Source organism: Papio anubis, chromosome 17 (genome assembly GCF_008728515.1).
Source record: "Papio anubis isolate 15944 chromosome 17, Panubis1.0, whole genome shotgun sequence".
In the NCBI taxonomy this organism is placed as follows: Eukaryota; Metazoa; Chordata; class Mammalia; order Primates; family Cercopithecidae; genus Papio; species Papio anubis.
In genome coordinates this window covers 54,320,059-54,346,350 of record NC_044992.1, presented here as the reverse complement: position 1 = coordinate 54,346,350, position 26,292 = coordinate 54,320,059, and the positions used below count along the sequence as shown (strand labels likewise).

At 36.5% G+C, this 26,292-nt stretch overlaps 1 protein-coding gene across 10 annotated transcripts in view; it reads right to left on the bottom strand.

Moving 5' to 3' along the window:
* The window catches only part of LOC103878903 (EF-hand calcium-binding domain-containing protein 3), a 514,301-nt gene that overhangs the window by 238,070 nt on the left and 249,939 nt on the right, over positions 1 to 26,292 (bottom strand). For 9 of the 10 annotated variants that reach the window (XM_031657656.1, XM_031657654.1, XM_021929308.2 and 6 more), the window contains 4 exons: positions 24,765 to 24,863; positions 22,558 to 22,611; positions 14,318 to 14,422; positions 11,253 to 11,306 (listed from right to left, as the gene is read on the bottom strand). The exons of the other annotated variant lie outside the window; for it this stretch is intronic. In XM_031657656.1, coding sequence (XP_031513516.1) covers positions 11,253 to 11,306; positions 14,318 to 14,422; positions 22,558 to 22,611; positions 24,765 to 24,863 — 312 coding nt within the window. The remainder of the gene's footprint in view (positions 1 to 11,252; positions 11,307 to 14,317; positions 14,423 to 22,557; positions 22,612 to 24,764; positions 24,864 to 26,292) is intronic. 10 annotated transcript variants of the gene reach the window in all.

Genomic DNA, 26,292 nt, shown 5'->3' with positions numbered 1-26,292 from the left:
TAGCTTTTGCTGCCATTGCTTTTGGTGTTTTAGACATGAAGTCTTTGCCCATGCCTATGACCCAGCCATCCCATTACTGGGGATATACCCAAAGGATTATAAATTATGCTGCTATAAAGACACATGCACACGTATGTTTATTGCAGCACTATTCACAATAGCAAAGACTTGGAATCAACCCAAATGTCCATCAGTGACAGATTGGATTAAGAAAATGTGGCACATATACACCATGGAATACTATGCAGCCATAAAAAAGGATGAGTTTGCGTCCTTTGTAGGGACATGGATGCAGCTGGAAACCATCATTCTTAGCAAACTATCACAAGAACAGAAAACCAAACACCGCATGTTCTCACTCATAGGTGGGAACTGAACAACGAGATCACTTGGACTCAGGAAGGGGAACATCACACACCGGGGCCTATCATGGGGAGGGGGGAGGGGGGAGGGATTGCATTGGGAGTTATACCTGATGTAAATGACGAGTTGATGGGTGCAGCAGACTAACATGGCACAAGTATACATATGTAACAAACCTGCATGTTATGCACATGTACCCTACAACTTAAAGTATAATAATAATAAATAAATTAAAAAGAAAAAAAAAGAAAAGAATTTTCAACTCGGAATTTCATATTCAGCCAAACTATGTTTCATAAGTGAAGGAGAAATAAAATTATTTACAGACAAACAAATGCTGACAGATTTTGTCACCACCAGGCTTTCCTTACAAGAGCACCTGAAGGAAGCATGGAAAGGAACAACCGGTACCAGCCATTGCAAAAACATGCCAAATTGTAAAGATCATCAATGCTAGGAAGAAACAGCATCAACTAAAGAGCAAAATACCAGCTAACATCATAATGGCAGGATCAAATTCACACATAAAAATAGTAACCTTAAATGTAAATGAGCTAAATGCTCCAATTAAAAGACACAGACTGGCAAACCAGATAAAGAGTCAAGACCCATCAGTGTACTGTATTCAGGAGACCCATCTCATGTGCAGAGACACACATAGGCTCAAAATAAAGGGATGGAGGAAGATCTACCAAGCTAATGGAAAACAAACAAACAAACAAACAAAAAAAGCAGGGATTACAATCCCAGTCTCTGATAAAACAGACTTTAAACCAACAGAGATCAAAAGAGACAAAGCCATTACATAATGGTAAAGGGATCAATTCATCAGGAAGAGCTAACTATCCTAAATATATATGCACCCAATACAGGAGCACCCAGATTCATAAAGCAAGTCCTGAGGGAACTAAAAAGAGTTTTAGATTCTCACACAATAATAATGGGAGAGTTTAACACCCCACTGTCAACCTTTGACAGATCAACAAGACAGAAAGTTAACAAGGATATCCAGGAATTGAACTCAGGTCTGCACCAAGTGGACCTAATAGACATCTACAGAACTCTCCACCCCAAATCAACAGAATACACATTCTTCTCAGCACCACATCACACTTATTCCAAAATTGACCACATCGTTGGAAGTAAAGCCCTCTTCAGCAAATGTAAAAGAAATCACAATAAACTGTCTCTCAGACCACAGTGCAATCAAACTAGAACTCAGGATTAAGAAACTCACTCAACACCGCACAACTACATGGAAACTGAACAACTGCTCCTGGATGACTACTGGGTAAATAACGAAATGAAGGCAGAAATAAAGATGTTCTTTGAAACCAATGAGAACAAAGACGCAACGTACCAGAATCTCTGGGACACATTTAAAGCAGTGTGTAGAGGGAAATTTATAGCACTAAATGCCCACAACAGAAAGCAGGAAAGATCTGAAATCGACACCCTACCATCACAATGAAAAGAACTAGAGAAGCAACAGCAAACACATTCAAAAGCTAGCAGAAGGCAAGAAATAACTAAGATCAGAGCAGAACTGAAGGAGATAGAGACACAAAAAACGCTTCAAACAATCAATGAATCCAGGAGCTGGTTTTCTGAAAAGATCAACAAAATTGACAGATCACTAGCAAGACTAATAAAGAAGAAAAGACAGAAGAATCAAATAGACACAATAAAAAATGATAAAGGGGCTATTAGAAATACAAACAGAAATACAACTACCATCAGAGAATACTATGAACACCTCTATGCAAATAAACTAGAAAAATTAGAAGAAACGGATCAATTCCTAGACACATACACCTTTCTAAGACTAAACCAGGAAGAAGCTGAATCCCTGAATAGACCAATAACAGGTTCTGAAATTGAGGCAATCATTAATAGCCTACCAACCAGAAAAAGTCCAGGACCAGACGAATTCACAGCCAAATTCTACCAGAGGTACAAAGAGGAGCTGGTACCATTCCTTCTGAAACTATTCCAATCAACAAAAAAAGAGGGAATCCTCCCTAACTCATTTTATTAGGCCAGTATCATCCCAGTACCAAAGCCTGGCAGAAACACAACAAAAAAAGAGAATTTGAGATCAATATCCCTGATGAACATCGATGCAAAAATCCTCAATAAAATACTGGCAAAATGAATCCAGCAGCAAGTCAAAAAGTTTATCCACTAAGATCAAGTCGGGTTCATCCCTGGGATGCAAGGCTGGTTCAACGTATGCAAATCAATAAATGTAATCCTTCATATAAACAGAACCAAAACAAAAACCACATGATTATCTCAATAGATGCAGAAAAGGCCTTAGACAAAATTCAACAGCCCCTCATGCTAAAAATACTCAATAAACTAGGTATTGATGTGACGTATCTCAAAATAATAAGAGCTATTTACGACAAACCCACAGCCAGTATCATACTGAATGGGCAAAAACTGGAAGCATTCCCTTTGAAAACTGGTACAAGACAGGGATGCCCTCTCTCACCACTCCTATTCAACATAGTGTTGGAAGTTCTGGTCAGGGCAATCAGGTAAGAGAAAGAAATAAAGGGTATTCAATTAGGAAAAGAGGAAGTCAAATTGTCCATGTTTGCAGATGACATGATTGAATATTTAGAAAACCCCATTGTCTCAGCCCAAAATCTCCTTAAGTTGATAAGCAACTTCAGCAAAGTCTCAGGATATAAAATCAATGTGCAAAAATCACAAGCATTCCTATACACCAATAGCAGACAAACAGAGAGCCAAATCATGAGTGAACTCCCATTTACAATTGCTTCAAAAGAATAAAATACCTAGAAATCTAACTTACAAGGGATGTGAAGGACCTCTTCAAGGAGAACTACAAACCACTGCTCCTCGAAATAAAAGAGGACACAAACAAATGGAAGAACATTCCATGCTCTTGGATAGGAAGAATCAATATTGTGAAAATGGCCATCCAAAGTAATTTATAGATTCAATGCCATCCCCTTCAAAATCCCAATGACGTTCTACACAGAATTGGAAAAAAAACTACTTTAAAGTTCAAGAGCCCGCATTGCCAAGACAATCCTAAGCAAAAAGAACAAAGCGGGAGGCATCATGCTACCTGACTTCAAACTATACTATAAGCCTACAGTAAACAAAACAGCATTGTACGTGTACCAAAACAGAGATATAGACCAATGGAACAGAACAGAGTCCTCGGAAATAATACCACACATCTACAACTATCTGATCTTTGACAAACCTGACTAAAACAAGAAATGGGGAAAGTATTCCATATTTAATAAATGGTGTTGGGATAACTGGCTAGCCATATGTAGAAAGTTGAAATGGGATCCCTTCCTTACATCTTATACAAAAATTAATTCGAGATGGATTAAAGACTTAAATGTTAGACCTAAAACCATAAAAACCCTAGAAGAAAACCTAGCCGATACCATTCAGGACATAGGCATGGGCAAGGACTTCATGACTGAAACACCAAAAGCAATGGCAACAAAAGCCAAAATAGACAAATGAGGTCTAACTACACTGAAGAGTTTCTGCACAGCAAAGGAAACTCAGAGTGAACAGGCAACCTACAGAATGGGAGAAAATTTTTACAATCTACCTATCTGACAAACAGCTAATATCCAGAATCTACAAGGAACTTAAACAATTTTACAAGAAAAAAATCAAACAATCCCATCAAAAAGTGGGCAAAGTATATGAACAGACACTTCTCAAAAGAGATATTTATGCAGCCAAAAGACCCATGAAAAAATGCTCGTCATCACTGGTTATCAGAGAAATGCAAATCAAAAGCCCAATGAGATACCATCTCACACCAGTTAGAACGGCGATCATTAAAAAGTCAGGAAACAACAGGTGCTGGAGAGGATGTGGAGAAATAGGAAGACTTTTACACTGTTGGTGGGAGTGTAAACTAGTTCCACCATTGTGGAAGACAGTGTGGCGATTCCTCAAAGATCTAGAACGAGAAATACCATTTGACCCAGCAATCCCATTACTGAGTATATAACCAAAGGATTATAAATCATGCTGCTATAAAGACACATGCACATGTATGTTTATTGCAGCACTACTCACAATAGCAGAGACTTGGAACCAACCCAAATGTCCATCAATGATAGATTGGATTAAGAAAATATGGCACATGTACACCATGGAATACTATGCAGCCATAAAAAAGGATGAGTCCATATCCTTTGTAGAGACATGGATGAAGCTGGATGCCATCATTCTGAGCAAACTATTGCAAGGATAGAAAACCAAACACTGCATGTTCTCACTCATAGGTGGGAATTGAACAATGAGAACACTTGGACGCAGGGTGGGGAACATCACACACCGGGGCCTGTTGTGAGGTGGGGAGAGGGGAGAGGGATAGCATTAGGAGATATACCTAATGTAAATGACGAGTTAACAGGTGCAGCACACCAACATGGCACATGTATATATATGTTACAAACCTGCACCTTGTGCACATGTACCCTAGAACTTAAAGTAGAATAATAATAATAATAATAAAATAACCAGTACCACCCACTTCAAAAACATACCAAAATATAAAGACCAACAACACGATGAAGAAACTGCATCAGCTAATCTGCAAATTGAACAGCTAGCATCATGATAACAGTATCAAATTCACACATAACAATATTAACGTTAAATTTAAATGGGCTAAATGCCCCAATTAAAAGACACAGACTGGCAAGATGGATAAAGAGTCAAGACCCATCGGTGTGCCATATTCAGGAGACTCATCTCACATGCAAAGAGACACATAGGCTCAACATAAAGGGATGGAGGAATGTTTACCAAGCAAGTGGAAACAGACTTTAAACCAACAAAGATCAAAAAAGACAAAGAAGGGCATTATATAATGAGAAAGGGACCGATGCAACAAGAAGGGCTAACTATCCTAAATATATATGCACTGAATACAGGAGCACCTAGATTCATAAAGCAAGTTTTTTGAGACCTACAAAGATACTTAGACTCCCACACAATAATAGTAAGAGACTTTAACACCCCACTGTCAATATTAGACAGATCAATAAGACAGAAAATTAAGAAGGATATTTAGGACTTGAACTCATCTCTGGACCAAAAGACCTAAAAGACCTAAAAGACATCTACAGAACTCTCCACCCCAAATCAACAGAATATGCATTCTTCTCAGCACCGCATCACACTTATTCTAAAATCAACCATATAATTGGAAGTAAACCACTTCTCAGCAAATGCAAAAGAATGGAAATCATAACAAACAGTCTCTCAGACCACAGTGCAATCAAATTACAATTCAGGATTAAGAAACTCACTCAAAACAAAACAACTACATGGAAACTGAACAATCTGCTCCTGAAATGACTACTGGGTAAATAACGAAATGAAGGCAGAAATAAATAAGTTCTCTGAAACCGGTGAGAACAAAGACGCAACATACCAGAATTTCTGGGACACATTTAAAGCAGTGTGTAGAGGGAAATTTATAGCACTAAATACCCACAACAGAAAGCAGGAAAGATCTAAAAATGATACCCTAACACCACCATGAAAAGAACTAGAGAAGCAACAGCAAGCACATTAAAAAGCTAGCAGAAAGCGAGAAATAACTAAGATCAGAGCAGAACTGAAGGAGATAGAGACACAAAAAAACCCTTCAATCAATCAATGAATCCAGGAGCTGGTTTTCTGAAGAGATCAACAAAATTCCTAGACCGCTAGCCAGACTAATAAAGAAGAAAAGAGAGAAGAATCAAATAGACACAATAAAAAATGATAAAGGGGATATCATCAATGACTCCAGAGAAATACAAACTACCATCCCAGAATACTATAAACACCTCTATGCAAACAAACTAGAAAATATAGAAGAAATGAACAAATTCCTGGACACATACACCCTCCCAAGACTAAATCAGGAAGAAGTCAAATCCCTGAATAGACCAATAACAAGTTCTGAAATTGAAGTAGTAATTAATAGCCTACCAACAAAAAAAAGCCCAGGACCAGATAAATTCACAACCAAATTCTACCAGAGGTACAAAGAGGAGTTGGTGCCATTCCTACTGAAACTATTTCAAACAACTGAAAAACAGGTATTCCTCCCTAACTCATTTTATGAGGCCAGCATCATCCTGATACCAAAACCTGGCAGAGACACAACAAAAAAAGGTAATTTCAGGCCAATATCCCTGATAAACATCTATGCGAAAATCCTCAATAAAATACTGGCAAACCAAATTCATCAGCACATCAAAAAACTTATTCACCATGATCAAGTCGGCTTCATTCCTGGAATTCAAAGCTGGTTCAACATATGCAAATCAATAAACACAATCCATTACATACACAGAACCAATGACAAAAACCACATGATTATCTCAACAGATTCAGAAAAGGCCTTTGATAAAATTCAACACCCCTTCATGCTAAAAATACTCAATAAACTAGGTATTGATGGAACATATCTCAAAATATTAAGAGCTATTTATGACAAACTCATAGCCAATATCATAGTGAATGCGCAGAAGCTGGAAGCATTCCCTTTGAAAACCGGCACAAGACAAGAATGCCCTCTCTCCCCACTCCTATTCAACATAGTATTGGAAGTTTTGGCCAGGGCAATCAGGCAAGAGAAAGAAATAAAGGGTATTCAAATAACAAGAGAGGAAGTCAAATTGTCTCTGTTTGCAGATGACATGACTGTATATTTAGAAAACCCCATTGTCTCAGCCCCAAAACTCCTTAAGCTAATAAGTAACTTTAGCAAAGTCTCAGGATTCAAAACCAATGTGCAGAAATCATAAGCATTCTTATACACCAATAATGGAGAGCCCATTCATAACTGCTCCAAAGAAAATATAATACCTAGGAATACAACTTACAAGGGACGCGAAGGAACTTTTCAAGGAGAACTACCAGCCACTGCTCAAGGAAATAAGAATGGACACAAATAAATGGAAAAACATTCCATGCTTATGGATAGGAAGAATCAATATTGTGAAAATGGCCATACTGCCCAAAGTAATTTATAGATTCAACGCTATTCCCAACAAGCTTCCACTGATTTTCTTCACAAAACTACAAAACACTACTTTAAATTTCATATGGAATCGAAAAAGAACCTATATGGCCAAGACAATCCTAACCAAAAAGAATAAAGCTAAAGGCATCATGCTACCTGACTTCAAACTATACTACAAGCCTACAGTAACCAAAACAGCATGATACTTGTACCAAAACAGATATATAGACCAATGGAACAGAACACAGGCTGCAGAAATAACACCACACATCTACAACCAAATGATCTTTGACAAACCTGATGAAAACAAGCAATAGGAAAAGGATTCCCTGTTTAATAAATTGTGCTGTGAAAACTGGCTAGTCATGTACAGAAAACTGAAACTAGACCCCTTCCTTAAACTTCACATAAAAATTAAGTCAATATGGATTAAAGACTTAAATGTAAATCCAAAAACCATAAAAACCCTAGAAGAAAACATAGCAATATCATTCAGGACATAGGCATGGGCAAAGACTTCATGACTAAAACACAAAAAGCAATTGCAACCAAAGCCAAAATTAACAAATGGGATTTAATCAAACTAAAGAGCTTCTGAACAGCTAAAGAAATTATCATCAGAGTGAACAGGCAACCTACCGAACGGGATAAAATTTTTGCAATCTATCCATCTGACAAAGGTCTAATATCCAGAATCTACAAGGAACTTAAACAAATTTACAATAAAATAAAAACTCCATCAAAATTTGGGCAAAGGTAGCTGGGCACACTGGTGGCACCTGTAATCTCAGCTACTTGGGAAGCCGAGGCAGGAGAATTGCTTGAACCCAAGAGGCGGAGGTTGCAGTGAGCTGAGATTGTACCACTGCACTCTAGCCTGGGCGACAGAGCAAGACTCCGTCTCAAAAAAAAAAAAAAAAAAAAAAGTTTGACAAAGGACATGAACAGACACTTCTCAAAAGAAGACATTTATGCAGCCAACAGACATATGAAAAATAAGCTCATTATCACTGGTCATTAGAGAAATGCAAATCAAAACCACAATGAGATACCATCTCATGCCAGTTAGAATGGCGATAATTAAAAAGTCAGCAAGCAAATAACAGATTCTAGAGAGGATGTAGAGAAATAGGAATGTTTTTACACTGTTGGTAGGAGTGTAAATTAGTTCAGCTAATGTGGAAGACAGTGTGGTGATTCCTCAACGATCTAGCATCAGAAATACCATTTGATCCAGCAATCCCATTACTGGGTATATACCCAGAGGATTATAAATCATTCTACTATTAAGACACATGCACATGTATGTTTTTATTGCAGTGCCATTCACAATAGCAAAGACTTGGAACCAACCCATATGCCCATCAATGATAGGCTCGATAAAGAAAATGTGGCACATATACACCATGGAATACTATGCAGCTATAAAAAAGAATGAGTTCATGTCCTTTGCAGGGACTTTATGAAGCTGGAAACCAGCATTCTCAGCAAACTAACACAGAAACAGAAGACCAAACACCGCATGCTCTCACTCATAAGTGGGAGTTGAACAATGAGAACACATGGACACAGGGAGGGGAACATCATACACCGGGGCCTGTTGCGGGGTGGGGGCAAGGGGAGGGAGAGCATTAGGACAAATACCTAATGGATGCAGGGCTTAAAACCTAGATGATGGGTTGATGGGTGCAGGGCACATGTATACCTCAGTAACAAACCTGTACATGTATCCCAGAACTTAAAGTTTAATAAATTGAAAAAAAAAATGACCTAGATTTAATAAAAACCCCAGCAGTACTGAGGGTGGATTAAAGTTTGATTTGAAATGTATAAGGAAATACAAAAGGCCAAGAATAGCCAGGGCAGTCATAAAAAAGGATTTACACTTCAGATATGAGATACATTGAATATATTAAGAGAATGGTATACTGGTGCAAGGACACACAAAAAAACAACAATAAAGTAACAGATTAAATAGTCCAGATACACAAACACATTTATGGTCTTTGATTTATGAAAAGATAGCCTTACACTGCAGTGAGAAAACTATATTCTTTTCAACAAATGGTGCTGAATATCTACTTAGAAAAAACTGAATTGTCACCCTTATCCTACGTCATGGATTGTAGATCTAAATGTGAAAGTAAAATAACAAAGGTCCTAAAAATGAAATAAGAAAATATTTTCATGGGCTTGGTGTAAGCAAGGATTTCTCTTCTTTTATTTTAAGTTCAGGGGTACATGTGCAGGATGTGCTGGTTTGTTTTATTTTATTTTATTTTATTTTTATTTATTTATTTTTTGAGATGGAGTCTCACTCTGTTGCCCAGGCTGAAGTGCAGTGGCCTGATCTCAGCTCACTGCAAGTTCCGCCTTCTGGGTTCACGCCATTCTCCTGCCTCAGCCTCTGGAGTAGCTGGGAATGCAGGCGCCCGCCACCTTGCCTGGCTAATTTTTTGTATTTTTAGTAGAGACGGGGTTTCACCGTGTTAGCCAGGATGGTCTCGATCTCCTGATCTCGTGATCCGCCCACCTTGGCCTCCCAAAGTGCTGGGATCACAGGCTGAGCCACCGCGACCAGCTGTCGGTTTGTTACTCAGGCAAACATGTGCCATGGTGGTTTGCTGCACAGATTATCCCTTCCCAAATATTCTACCATAAAAGAGAAGACTGATTAGATAGACTACATGTAAAAATAGGAACTTTTGTTCTGTAAAAAGTATAATTCAAGTGAAAAATCTAATACATACAGTGAGATATTTGCAATTTATAACTTACAATGGACTTGTATCTAGAATATATTAAAAAATAAGTAAAAGACAGTAAGTTTAAAAAAGTCAAAAGTAAAAGACAGACATCCAAACAGACAAATAGATAACAGACATTAAGAAGAACTTTACAAAAGAGATTATCCAAATAATTAAGAAATGTAAAAAAGGTGCTCAACATCATTCATCATTAGGGAAAGGCAAATTATAAATACAGTGGGATAGTAATACATGCTAACATCGAAAAGACAGTATCAAGTATCAGGCAAGGATATAAAGCAAAACTCTCATACACTGTTGGTTGAATTGTAAAATGGTACTACTACTTTGGAAAATTGAATGACAATATCTAATAAAGTATACATAATTCTATAACAAAGCAATCCAATTTCTATGTTTGGCCACATAATCATGCACATTTGTTCACCAAAAGGCATGTATAAAAATATCATTTGTAATTGCCCAAACTGGAAATGTCCTTCAGTAGTAGAATTGACAAATATATTATAGTATACTTACACAATGGAATATTACACAGCAATGTATTCAAGTACAACAAACCAATTGAAATCATTCCCCATACCAAAATAGGTTCCCAAAAGATTTCTACTTGATTACAGTTTATTAGTCTTTGTACTATAAAGCAGTGAAAATGAGCAAACTACTGCTGCATGCAATAATATGAACGAATCTGAGAATAGCATGTGACATAATGTTGAGTGAAAGAAATTAGACATAGAAGAATACAGATTGTATAGTTTCATTTATGTAAAGTTCAAAACCAGACAAAACTAGTAAATATGTGGTCCTAGAATTCAGGATAGTAATTGCCTCCAAAAAGTAAGGAGGAAAAGTGTATGTAGTGGTATCAGTAGTCTTCTGGGTTATGGGTAATCTTTTATTTCACAATCTAGGTTATAGTTAAATGGGTATGTGTGTATGTTCATTTTGTGATAATTCTTAAGTTGGACACATATGATTATATAATATAATTATATATGTCAAACTTTAATAAAATATTTATCATAGAAAATATGGCTTAAAATATTAGGATCTTAAATTCATATTAACTTCTTACTAACCTGTAATAACTTGCACTGTATCCATCAATGATTTCAAATCAGTCTCCCCTTTAGCTGTAAGATAAAGTGAATTCAGGAAAAAATTATTTCTAAATAATAATCCAGAAACCAGCTAAAGTTTGTTATTATACATCATTATTTAGCTTCACTTTAATTGAATAACTCTTTTTTGTCATTTTTCAACTTTTTAAATTCTTAGAAACAAAATAGTATGGTGTAGCACAATAGATAACCCCATATGTTCTCAAATACAAAAGTGAATAATAGATTTACATGTAGCAAGACAAGAACTTCCATTCCAAGAAGGCTAAAACATAATTTCTAATTGTATTATACTGTTTAAACACAGTATTTAGAACTATTTCCCCACAATTTCATATATGCTGTTTTCCTAACCAATTGAAACACATAAACCAAAGTTGAAATTAACTCTTTCTACATGCCTATTTCAGATGTATAATTATATTTGAGGACTATGCTTATTACTAGTATCAGCATTTAAGCTTCCATTTTCTCTTTATTTTTATATAATAAGAGCAAAATTTAAATATGTATGCATGCATATGTATATGCACAATCATATATTAAAATAATAAGAGAAACATTTCTGTCTAGAAAAAGATGGCAACTACCAAATTGAAATGCCAGCTGCCAGACCATGTTACCATACAGTCATTTCAGCTAAGGTCCCAAGTTTGAATTCACAATACAAAGGACAATTTGAGGATGTTAATGTATGAATGTATAAATAATGTATGAATGTATAGGTTGTATGAGAGATAAACATATAAAAATTGATGACTATAATAAACTGCTATGGTTGAAGCCAAGGTTGAGGAACTAGAGCTCACCCTATGTATCACTACCTCTTTATCTTCTTCCTGCATAGCAACACTTGAAACAATTAAATAAAACATAGTCTTCAAGAGTTAATTCCATATTAGTAAGATGGCCCTTGACCATTGGACCATAATGTCTGGCTTGGGAAAGAATATGTTCTTACTGGGCTATTATGCTTTCTTATAAACATGATGAAAAATACCATCCATGCAAGTTAATTCTCTGAAGACCCTCAATTCTGATAATGACACAGGTCTCTGGTGACAAAGACCATATATTCATCTCTGGTCTATTCCTAACAGACTTTGATACAGCATGTCACTTGGAATTGCTGCAAATAAATGGTTACATTATACCAAGTGTAAATATTACTGTCCTGACCAAAAGCAGTGCTTCATTTTCTTTAGGAATTATCCTGTCAATATCTATTCATTCACTTATTCATTATGTCATTCTCTCGTTTACTCAGTAATTTGTTCATCTCTAATTTAACATTTATGGAGTACCTACTTATATGCCAAGTGCTATTCTAGGTATTGGAAGATAAATAATATGCCCATCCCTACTTTAAGGCTCATATTAAAGTGACAAGATAGGCAAATAAACATAAATATACAATTACAGTACAATGTGGCAAATATAATGAAAAATATATGCACAGTTATTGTGGAAATACAGAAAAGAGGTATCTAATATAGTCTGGGTAGTTAAGAGAAAACTTTCTGAAATAAAAAACATGGCTCTCAATTCTGATAAGCAATGAGAAAGAGTTAGTCATATGAAGGGAAAGGAGAGACCCTCCGAGTAATGGAGACATCATAAAGCAAGGAAGTGATAAAAAGCATGATATAAAATACAAGTGATATAGAGTTACTTTATTCTATGATAGAAAAATGGAATAAAAGTGCAATATTATTGGAGGGTAAAATACTAGATTAGGTAAACAGGATCCAAATCACGAAGGAACTTGTTTTCCCTATCAATGGACTTAAGACATTTTTTAGTACATGATTGTAAGCCATTAAACACTTTTAAATTGAGTCGTGATGTGGTCAGATTTGCATTTCATATAGATCACTATGATGGCTATTTTGTAGAAGCCATTGTAATAGTTGAAATCAGGAAGGAAACAACCTGAAATATGACAATGATAGAAGGAACAAAGAGATGTTAACAGATTTATATACGGAATTTTTTTCAATGTTTCATTATGTAAATTTTCAAACATATGGCAAAGTTGGAAAAAACTGTACAATGAACAGGCCTATCACCTAAATTCTACTATCAACATTTTAGTATTCTTGCTTTGTCATATATCCAATCATCTATGCATGGTAGTTTGAGGTAAAACTGGCATGACAAAGTGATAGTCCAGATAGGAGGTGATAGGAAACAAGTGGTTATAAAAAATGAATCCCACATAACTAGCTTAGGTGACTAAATAGACAGTGATAGCACAAATGGGACAGAGAATATAGGACTAGAAGGTAGCTTGGACAGGGAACCAGTGAATTAGGTTTCAAATAGGTCAAAGGATGTCTCCTATGGAATGTCTGAGTAGAAATGTCTAGCAGGCATTTAGATACACCAGTCTGCAGTGCAGGAGAGAGGTCTGTGTAAAAATACAGACTTGAAAGTCATCAGCATGTAGGTGATATGTAAAACAGTAGATATGAGTGAGATTTTCCAGAGAGAGGATGTAAAATGAAAATCAGAATGAGAAAATCCAGATTCTGGTAACAACACAGAAGCTAGGAGAACAAAATTTCAAGGTCAGATTTATCATCAATATCAAAGACAGCAGAGAGCTCCAATAAGAAACAGAATGAATAATGTCTAATGCAACTGACAAATGACAACTTATGATGTCCTTAGAGAAATTTCAGTAGTGTTAGGGAGCTGAGTTAGAATACAAAAATGAATGGGAAATATGGAAAGAATACACATTAACCTTCTTTCATTCCTTTCTTTTTCCACTCTTTTCTTTGGCTTCCTGAACATTCCCAGATGTGAAAAACAATCTTGGAATCAATCTAGTCAAATGCTTTGTATTCTGTGTGGGTTTAGAAAATGAAGACAAGCTTTGTTCTTGCTCTGAAACTGAATCTTTCTGAGATGTTGCAAGGTTTTTTTTTTTAACACGAAATTAAACTGGTTTTAGAAATACTCATATGTAAACCCTCAACCCTCTTATGAATAATTTTTTTATATCTAAACTGAGTTACCATCAACTGGAAGGTTTCTTGTCAGCTCTCCAAGTTCTTCTTTGGTAAGTTCAATCCCCATGTTTCCTAGTACGTTGTCCAAGTCTCTGATATCTACTGTCTCTCCTTAGTAAAGAGAAAGAAACATGAAAATTCCCACTAATGCTGAAATGTTCCACCCTATATATGCTTATGCATTAAAGATTTTGTTTTGCACTTAAGATCACTGGAACTTGTTTAAATTTATACAGAGATTCAATATGGTTAGAATTAAGCTTAGTTCCCTTAAATCTTTTTAGAAGAATAAACATACACACCATAAACTTTCAAAGGGAACAAAATTAGCTTCCAGCATATTATTCTTATAATGAAAATAAGAATTTCTAGTGAAATGAGAAAATTACAATGGTTGGAATAAGAATACATGGGTTTGAAAACTGTTTTCTACTATTTATTATCTACAGGAACTTATTCAAGTAACCTAACTTCTTTGGCTTCCAGTTTTGTGTTGTATGAAATGAAAATGTTCCTACCTGTTTCACAGAGTTTCTGTGGGGATAAAGTTACATGTAAAAGAACCTAGAACTCTGTCAGCATAGCAAGTGCTTGATACATTTTAATAACTACTTCTGAGCCAAAGGTAGGCTCATTTACCTTTTTAACCCAAACTAGACTCATTGTCCACTTTAACCACAATCACTGAATGGCAATTCTCTTGCATTTCACAATTAACCTTTAAAAATAAACTCAGTCTCTTCTCTAGGAAAGTGTATCAAAATGTGTATAAATATGATCAATATAAATAAACCAAAAAAGACATTCTGCCAAGATAAAAAATAACATAAATTATGTTAGATCCATATATTGGAAAGTAGCAGGATTCCTTATCAAGTGATTAGGAACTATGACGACAAAGAGGTAAATTGAGAGTGATTTGTTAATTCATCACCCATCTTACCATTGAAATCTTTCAAATCAGGTAAGATTTCATTCTGATACATCTTCTCAGACTTAGTTTATGTCTTTACTGTGAAATATATCTGATCACCTATTTATGGTCATTACTGAGAAAAAACTTATTGTAAAAGACTAATATTTAGTTGAGAAGACAAACATTCAGCAAAGGGATATAACCGAATATATATTCATCATTGTGATGATTCATGTCTTTCTTTGGGATGAAGGGTAATGCTCAAACAGTGTACATCACAAAAGATATTCTTAGATTTCCTACAATGGTAATAGTTCTTTACTAATAATGAGTAATGTCATTCATAGTAGTAACAATAGATTTCAGACCATGCTCTCCTATGCTACAGCTAAGTCAATACAAATGTTTCATAGCCTTTCCCCCAAGTTTGAAATCGACCAGTAATTCATACCTTTTGACACTGAACTTATTTCCATAATGCTAGAGTTTGGCCTTTTTTTGACTTTTCACCTGGCCTCTCATACACCTGTTCCAGGAATCCAATCTAATGGGTGTGGATCTGTGAGCAGGTGCATACATATACACTCTTAAACTGATAATTCCCAAACCCTAATTGTTTGCAACCACTATGAGTCCACAAATAATGGAGATGGAAGTTTTGGGAAGGTAGAAGAGTGACAGAATGATCAGTCTTTCCCTTTTCCCATCTCTTCTCAATTCAAGTCTGCTTGATGTGTTCTGGCATGTTATAATTACTTAATCTTGATTCCTGGATTCTCCTGAATAAAAAAAATTAAGGATTTAGAAGTAGTTTGAAACTTCAGAATAAAGGCTGAAACTCCCTCTTCTTATTTCTCAAAGGTCTGCACTTGGGAAAATAGGAGACAAGCGTAGAGATGGTCAGTAACAGTCCACCACATTCCAGTAGGAAGACCCAACAGAAGGATAATCCACCACATCAGGCTTTTCTCCTGGGGTCAGTCACCAGCACAAGCAACAGCACCAGAGAGACTGCATAACACATGATCTGTGAAGTCTATTGTAAGGTATCTATGATAGTGGCAAGACATCTTAAAAGAAAAGAATTGCAGAAACCAGGCAGGCAGGGTATACTCAGTATATGCAGAAATAGAAACACAGGATAAAGGTATCACATCTTTCAGGACAGATATTTACAAAGAGAGAAAAGGGAAGAGGGCATCCCAGGTGGCACATGTAGGCTTTAAATCCTACAGCTAATATGGAGATGAAGCTATTTGGTGACAGTGATGGTGGGAGGAGAAAATCAATCCATTGTGGTGGCAGGCTGCCATGTTATCAGCATACCAGGACTTGGCAGGGTCCCAGGGGACAATTCTTTTATCCAGAAAGTGCACACATGTGGACTCCACAAGTAGCATCTCCCCTTATTAGCCTTCACACTGGAAGCAGATGGGCAACAGGTACACCAGCCCTGCTGGAATTCATAATAAAAACTGGCAATCGCAGAACCACAAAAGGCCAGAGCAACACCTACAGGCTGGCTGGGGCTCAGCTGGAAGAACTGGAATGGAACACTTTGGCGATCATCAGAGCTTAAACACTAGGAAGGCTTGAGAGGAGGAGTACACAGGGACATCTGGAAGCAGGAAGTAAATACTTGACTTTAGAACTATTTCCCTATAGACTGGGATACCAAAAAAAGGGAACCAAGGTACAAATTCAGACCAGAAGAAGCCTGGAAGAAGAAACAAGACAGGGACCAGTCAGTAGCAGTTGGGCATAAGCAAGAGGTACATCACATGGTAAGAAGTAAGAAACAGCTGCTGGTCCTGTGATTGGGTGGGCAGCCAGGATGACAGGATGGATAAGCACTCTCAGTTATGAAGATCAGAAGGATGGTGAAGACAATATATCACTACAATCTGGAATCTTAAACCATTATTTCCACCAACCAAAACAATGTGGTTATGGCACAATGTCTCCTTAACCTGTAAGTTCTGCACTAGCTTCACGGAATCCAAGAAACAGGTAAAATGCACCTAAGATGGCTTCATAAATCTTCACACTCCATTATTCCATTTCCATTTCCATAACATTCTTTTTTTATATATATATACTTTAAGTTCTAGGGCACATGTGCACAAAGTGCAGGTTTGTTACATATGTATAAATGTGCCATGTTGGTGTGCTGCACCCATTAACTTGTCATTGACATTAGGTATATCTCCTAATACTATCCCTCCCCCCTCCCCCCTCCACACAATAGGACCCAGTGTGTGATGTTCCCCTTCCTGTGTCCAAGTGATCTCATTGTTCAATTCCCACCTATGAGTGAGAACATGTGGTATTTGGTTTACTGTTCTTGCGATAGTTTGCTGAGAATGATGGTTTCCGGCTGCATCCATGTCCCTACAAAGGACAAGAACTCATCCTTTTTTATGGTTGCATAGTATTCCATGGTGTATATGTGCCACATTTTCTTAATTCAGTCTGTCACTGATGGACATTTGGGTTGATTCCAAGTCTTTGCTATGTGAATAGTGCCGCAATAAACATACGTGTGCATGTGTCTTTATAGCAGCATGACTTATAATCCTTTGGGTATATCCCCAGTAATGGGATGGCTGGGTCAAATGGTATTTCTCATTCTGGATCCTTGAGGAATCACCACACTGTTTTCCACAATGGTTGAACTAGTTTACAGTCCCACCAACAGTGTAAAAGTGTTCCTATTTCTCCACATCTTCTCCAGCACCTGTTGTTTCCTGATTTTTTAATGATTGTCATTCTAACTGGTGTGAGATGGTATCTCATTGTGGTTTTGATTTGCATTTCTCTGATGGTGAGTGACGATGAGCATTTTTTCATGTGTCTGTTGGCTGTATGAATGTCTTCTTTTGAGAAGTGTCTGTTCATATCCTTTGCCCACTTTTTGATGGGGTTGTTTGCTTTTTTCTTGTAAATTTGATTGAGTTCTTTATAGGTTCTGGATATTAGCCCTTTGTCAGATGAGTAGATTGCAAAAATTTTCTCTCATTCTGTAGCTTGCCTGTCCACTCTGATGGTAGTTTCTTTTGCTGTGCAGAAGCTCTTTAGTTTAACAGGTACCAGCCATTGCAAAAACATGTCAAAATGTAAAGTCCATCAATGCTAGGAAGAAACCACATCAACTAGCGAGCAAAATAACCAACTAATATCATAATGACAGGATCAAGTTCACATATAACAATATTAACCTTAAATGTAAATGGACTAAATGGTCCAATTAAAAGACACAGACTGGCAAATTGGATAAAGAGTCAAGACCCATCAGTTTGCTGTATTCAGGAGACCCATCTCACATGCAGAGACACACATAGGCTCAAAATAAAGGGATGGAGGAAGATCTACCAAGCAAATGGAAAACAAAAAAAAAGCAGGGGTTGCAATCCTAGTCTCTGATAAAACAGACTTTAAACCATCAAAGATCAAAAGAGACAAAGAAGGCCATTACATAATGGTCAAGGGATCAATTCATCAGGAAGAGCTAACTATCCTAAATATATATGCACCCGATACAGGAGCACCCAGATTCATAAAGCAAGTCCTTAGAGACTTATAAAGAGACTTAGACTCCCATAAAATAATAATGGGAGACTTTAACACCCCACTGTCAACATTAGACAGATCAATGAGACAGAAAGTCAAGGATATCCAGGAATTGAACTCAACTCTGCACCAAGTGGACCTAGTAGACATCTAGATAACTCTCCACCCCAAATCAACAGAATATACATTCTTCACAGCATCACATATCACTTATTCCAAAATTGACCATAGTTGGGAGTAAAGGACTCCTCAGCAAATGTAAAAGAACAGAAATTATAACAAACTGTCTCTCAGACCACAGTGCAATCAAACTAGAACTCAGGACTAAGAAACTCAATCAAAACCGCTCAACTACATGGAAACTGAACAACTGCTCCTGAATGACTACTGAGTACATAACAAAATGAAAGCAGAAATAAAGATGTTCTTTGAAATCAATGAGAACAAAGATACAACATACCAGAATCTCTGGGACACATTTAAAGCAGTGTGTAGAGGGAAATTTATAGCACTAAATGCCCACAAGAGAAAGCAGGAAAGATCTAAAATTGACACCCTAGCATCACAATTAAAAGAACGAGAAAAGCAAGAGCAAACACATTCAAAAGCTAGCAGAAGGCAAGAAATAACTAAGATCTATAACATTCTTAGAGATGAAACTATAGTGGAGAACAGATCACTGATTGACAGCCTAAATAGAAAAGTTTTAAATAAAAAAAAAAAGGCAAAATACAACTCACAGAGAAGAGAAATAAAATTCATAAAATAAGTTTCATAAAGGAGCACTTTTCTGATTTGCCTTAAAAATTAGGAATATCTGATGAGGATGATGAAGGAAAAAAAAAAGGAATATCTTCACTGGCTGGCCGTGGTGGTTCACACCTGTAATCCCAGCACTTTGGGAGGCCAAGGAGGATATCTTGGGCCCAGCAGTTCAAGACCAGCATGGGCAACATAGCAAGACCTTGTCTCTAAACAAACAAATGAAAAACATAAAAAAACAAAAGAAAGAAAGAAAGAAAAGAAATATCTTCATTAAAATATGGAAACGAGACCAAAATCTTGTCACTCTTGAAGCAATTGTTAGTGACACCCTGTCATGCTGAATATGTGTACAGGTATAACACTTTAAATTATATCAATGTACTTTTCTTTCTCACTTTCCTTTCTTTCAAGCAACCTTTCCCAAATCAGTCATAGAATTTACACTACTTCAAAAGAAAAAACTTGTTTTTAATGTTTAAAGGCTACTTTTACAAAGCAGAACTTCAAGGTCTAACACTTAGTGTTACTGTAAACTAGAAGACTGAGAGGCCAAAAATTACATAAGGGAAACTCTTTTCCTCCCTCTTTCTACCCTCTACTTGATAAGAAGAGAAAAGAAAAAATCCACTTTATGGTTTAAGAAAGTGCAACTGGGAAGAGAAATAGTTACAGTAATATATTTTTATCTAGCTATCATCTATCTATCTACCTACCTATCTAACTACTTATCACCTTTCATCTATTTCTCTTTTATCTATTTATCTCCATTTACAGAGAGGTTTAAGTGTTCTTGCAGCCTACTGCCCACCTTCCATCTCCACCAGAACTCCCCTCTCTAAGAGGAGATAAGATAGAAGAAAAACTCCAGATATGCCGGTGGGATGAGGATGGGGTATGAAAAAAGCAACAAAGACCTGGGTCACACTTTCTATTTGGAACTTTGTGAAGTTACCACCTCACTAAGTGCTCAGGCATTAGCATTCCATTGTCATGAAGGATAGATATTGTGGCATGGTGTATGTAGGCAGACAAAGGGCTGAAAATATGCCATCCCTTGGTCTCCTTTGGTTTTTGTGTGACATGTGAGAAATTCAGATACTTCCATGTACTTCCATGAGGAATGTGAAAGGTATATCAGAGATGAAGGCCAGTGGGGTTTGCCATGGGATATCAAGTCAAAGGGCAAGATGATTCCTAACGCAAGCTATTGGGGTAAACAGCCCAGTCTGGGTACAGACAAAACACTTAACTGAGACTCAAAGGCCCTCATCACCAGTGAGTGCCAAGGCTGAGCCAAGTTAGGGAAGGAAGGATCACAGAATCTTGACTTTGCAGAGAAAACAGATCGTGAATTTTTCAAGCAGTAGAATTCTGCAGGAGAGGTCAAACAGGATCCATGGAAACCCATGAAATATGAGACATTGCTAAAGAGTATCAAGAACCCAGACAATAAGACAAAGTCTGGCTGCCCTCTTCTACCACCAGGAAGACATTCAAGCTCTCCCTTATACTGGGGTGCCTTTCTGAGGGGAAGTAAGGGAAAGACTTGAAAACTGATAATTTCCCAAAATGAGCTGGGTCAGCCAAAAGACATTGATTTTTTGCTTAAACCAGAAGAAATTGGATTACTGGTCAATTTGAGCTGTACCCTCTCACCTTTCAACATCCTACCCACAGCCAGAATAGGATGGGGGACTGACAGAGAAATGAGGTTAGAAAAAATAAAGAACACACCACATTTACTGTGTATCTCAGTTTGCAGTATGTCAAATTTGAATTTGCTACACACACATACCCATTCCTCTAATATTTTTTGTCTTTATGACTACTTCCCTACTTTCTTCCTCTGTACCTCTCAGACTTGTTTCCCTTTTTTTTTATACTTAGACTTTAGGCCTGTAGGTAATTCTGGTATACCATTCGAAATTGTTTAATACTGATGGAAGATCTTGTAAGTGAATGGTTTGCTGCTATAAATATACCAAAAATTCAATCACAAAACAGTTTTATCTTTCATTACAGTTATATGAGCTAATGTTTTCCTCAACATATTTTATGAAACATTAGTATGATGACATAGATCTGGAAATTTTCACACACAAGCCTCAAACAAAGGTCCCTTGAAGGGAAATTCATCAGCTGAACATTTCCTTATCTGTGAGTTGAACCGACATACTCCCAGGAATATTCTGAAAGTCACTGGGATCAATTTTCTTTCCTTTGAAAGATTAGAAAAAGAGCCCAGAAAAACATTTAAGAATTATTTAATAATTGCAACATAAGCAAAATACCTAGCATGCTTGTATCACTCTAATTCAGCTATAGATAAAAATAAAGATATGAGCTATTTCCAATTAATTGCATAGTCTAAAATAGTCATATTTTGGTAATCCTCTTATAATTCCAGGTCAGATATTATATTATATATCAACAACCTAAAATTATTTACTAACTCTGTTAGTTATTATATATATATAAAATAATCGTTATCTTCTCTTGTATTATGAAGATGGTTGTCTATATATAGATACAATCTGAAGAAAAATTACATACATTTTATCCTCATATTTACCCTCCAAGCCTTTAGTCCTTCACTTATAAAATGAAGATTATAATAGTAACTGTATAATAGATATAACAGTAACAAATGAATTAATGCATGCAAAGCACTTGGCACAGTGCCTGGTATATAGAAAGTGTCCACTACATAGTAGTCATTATTATTTTTATTACGCTGACTTAGGTTTCATATTTCTAAAGTATAACAAGTGAAGCATGCTATTGGTAATACCTCTAGAGAATGGAGGACTTCTGTCAAGAAACAGCACTATAATTTTATTTTGAGAACACTGAAATTCAAAGTAGTTCATTAGAAAACATTTGTATTAGTTAATAAAGTGGCAGAAGTTACAAAGAAATGGTTACATATTCAAAATACTGTTGCAAAAAAAATTTTGTAAAGCATTAGTATCTCAGTTTTATATCAACTTCTTACCTGTAACAGGTATAGCTGCATGCACTAGTTTAATACGTTTCACTTTCCCATCAGCTATAAAACAAAACAAATCACAGAGGCTACAGTGAGATTCAAAAACACAATGTGAAATTCTTTTTTTTTTTTTTTTTTTTTTGCAACGGAGTCTGGCTCTGTCTCCCAGGCTGGAGTGCAATGGCGTGATCTCATCTCACTGCAATCTCTGGCTAACAGGTTCAAGCGATTCTCCTGCCTCAGCCTCCCGAGTAGCTGGGACTATAGGCGTGTGCCACCACGCCCAGCTAATTTTTGTATTTTTAGTAGAGACGGGGTTTCACCATTTTGGCCAGGATGTTTTCGATCTCTTAACCTCATGACACGCCCACCTCAGCCTTCCAAAGTGCTGGGATTACAGGCGTGAGCCACCGTGCCCGGCCTGTGAAATTCTTAACTGTGAGACAGAGCATAAGAAATCAACAATTTCCCACTATTTTCACTATAACTGTATTTTTACTATCCCTCCCCATACCATAAGAACATGGAAAAAAGGAGCATTTGAAAAATTATACCCATGCTTTTTTTTCGTTAAAGTGCTGTGGTGTTAAAGTCTACTTATAGCATTAGAGCAAAAAAAAATTTTTTTTTAAGACGATGCAAAGTCCTTTAATGATGTTTACTCTTTACTCTTCTTGATATCCATCACTTGAATACTATGATGTAAAGTTAACAATAATTACATTCTATGATATAAAGTCAATATGTTTGTGTTACATGATAAGGGGATAAGAGAGGGAATATACATGCATATACACATATTCATAACAAATTAAGGAAGAAGTATTCATGATGTTATGATAATTACAGGTCCTTATCTTTGTAACTGATCATGTGGCTGTAGCAGGTATTTATAACTACCTTCTTCCATGGCTCATTCCGTATTCTCTTTGCAAGCATCTTAGCTAGTCATACTTCTTTACCTGGTTGGGTGTTCTAAATCTTAATTCCTGAAGGGTCTGGGCCATTAGGAGTCCTGCCTGGATTGAGTTGTTATAGTTTTCCATTGGTATAATCCAGGATGTGGTAACACTAACAGACGCTCTGAGAGATCTTGTGTATTCTAGATATATTCTTCTTTCTTACCTGCATTGTAGTGGGCAGTCCAGTTTCTCCTAGTCCTCCAAGCACTTTGGGTAATAATAATAATAATAAAGAGAATTCTTTATTATTATTATTATTACTTTTAATTATACTTTATGTTCTAGGGTACATGTGCACAACGCGCGGGTTTGTTACATATGTATACATGTGCCATGTTGGTGTGCTGCACCCATTAACTGGTCATTTACATTAGGTATATCTCCTAATGCTATCCCTCCCCGCTTCCCCCACCCCACAACAGGCCCCGGTGTGTGATGTTCTCCTTACTGTGTCCAAGTTAGAGCAAAAATTTTAAAGTATTTTCCTCCATATCATTTGATCTCCTAACCTCTCTAATTTGTTCTCTTTCACTCAAGGAAGGAAAGAAAATGAAATTTAATGCATGTCTACCAAGCCATATATTGTGATGGATGCTTTCATATAATGCATCTATCTCATACTTCTATGAAGTTACTATGACTCCTTTTATTAAAAAACATATAAAGAAGTTGAGTCTCAGAAAAGTAAGAACCTTGCCTAAATCACAACGTTAGTATGAGATTGAAAACTGTATCTGTCAGATTCCTAAATCAGCATTTGTTCCATTCCAAGTCAAGTAGGCTGCTGGGGCAGGATTTAAAAGCAGCACAATCACTTGCACCAACATTCTTAAAACTGACCATGGTCACACTTAGTACTCAGTGAGCACCTTTGATAAGCTGATATTTCTAACCCCTAAATTATTTTCACTTATACTTTTTTGCCTATATATTTCTCTTCTCCCTTAATCTAATGCACCTTTAAAAACAAACACTAAGTTTTATATTTTTATAAATTTCATCTCCAGAGCCTAGCATGGGGTTTTGCTTCTTTGAATTTACTTCAAGAAACATAGAATATTGTAAAATATCATGAAGGTAGTGCTCAGTTCAGCAAAATGAAATGCTTACTTTTGGACTGAGTTCCCTTAACATGTGTCAGTTGTATTTGAAGAACTAAAAAAATAGAATTTTAAAAATGTGAAATCATAAACCCACAATCCCAAATTATCCTTTCAGGGGGACGAGGGTGTGTATAATACTCATAATTACCTGGCCAATTGTGTGACAGTTCTTCAAATTCCTTATCAGAGAAATTCATTTCCATTTTCTCTAGAATGGTGTCAAGGTTATCAGTAGCAACCTTTCCCTCTTGGAAAAGAGAAAGAACTATGAAAAAGGTATCATGACTCTACAACACCAAAACAATGTCTATATATTATCAATACTATGTCCAAAATCTATCCAATGGCAATGAGGTTTAATATCAGAATTAGAAATAAAATGTATTTCATTAGGCTTATGTTAAAGAAAATCCTATTCAGCAAGATTTCTAAAAGGAGGCTGACTCCAAACGTCAGTTCAAATGTTACTCTCCTCTACCAGGCAGTCCCTAACTATCCTATTTAAAGTAACCCTGCCATCTTCCACTGTTGATCATGTTACCTTCTTTTTCTTTCACAGCACATATTGCTTTATAAAATCATCTCATTTTTATTTATTAATTTCTCCCTCACCTTAGTGGGAATATGAGTTTCACGAAGGCAGGAACATTGTCTGATTCACCACTGTATTTCCTATGCCTGTAATACTAGAGAAGTACCTAGTACTATAAGAGCACAGTCAATGTTAATAAACTGAATGGATGATAGCACTGAAGGCAAGGACTCTAATATTAAAACATTAGACAAATAAATGTTGTCCAGACTATCTAAAAAGGTAGTCTCCATTGCTGATAAAATCCTTAAGTCTCTATTTCACATTTTTGCTGCATAGACACAGAGGTTGTTTTTTTCCTCGCCTATCAAGATTGGAGCTTCTTTCCAAAATATGAAACAGTTTATCATGTGATATTAATGGATACATATCTAAAATAATAACAAACCAATTAATATATGGTGGCAAGACTGACACTCTGATGACTAGGAAATGGTATAAGAATCAAAGCAAAAGGATCACAGTTACTGCCTTTTCATCTTACTTTTTTTTTCTGAGACAGAGTCTTGCTCTGTCACCCAGGCTGGAGTGCAGTAAGTGCAATCTCGGCTCATTGCAACCTCCACCTCTCAGGTTCAAGCAAGTCTCTTACCTCAGCCTCCCAAGTAGCTGGGATTACAGGTGACTGCCACCAAGCCTGGCTAATTTTTGTATTGTTAGTAGAGACGGGGTTTCACCATGTTGGCCAGGTTGGTTTCAAACTCCTGACCTCCAGTGATCCACCTGCCTAGGCCTCCCAAAGTGTTTGGATTACAGGCATGAGCTGCTGTGCCCGGCCTCATCTTATTTTTAAGAGCCTCTATTACATCTATTTGCTTCATCTGATTTATTTTTTTCTGTTGCAATAAAAGGCAAAATATAATGATTTATAAACACTGTGAAAGACTCCAACATTTCGTAAATAAATTTAGAAAGTTAAAATTTCTTTTAGAATTCTGCATGACAGTCTTTCCAAATGAAAGTAGGACATTTAGAATACTTTTCATTTAGTAATATGATGATTAGTAACTCATATCCATTCTTAATCTTTCTCTACTCCCACCTACTTCTGCCATCCTATCCTAATTATTTAGGAGCAAATCAC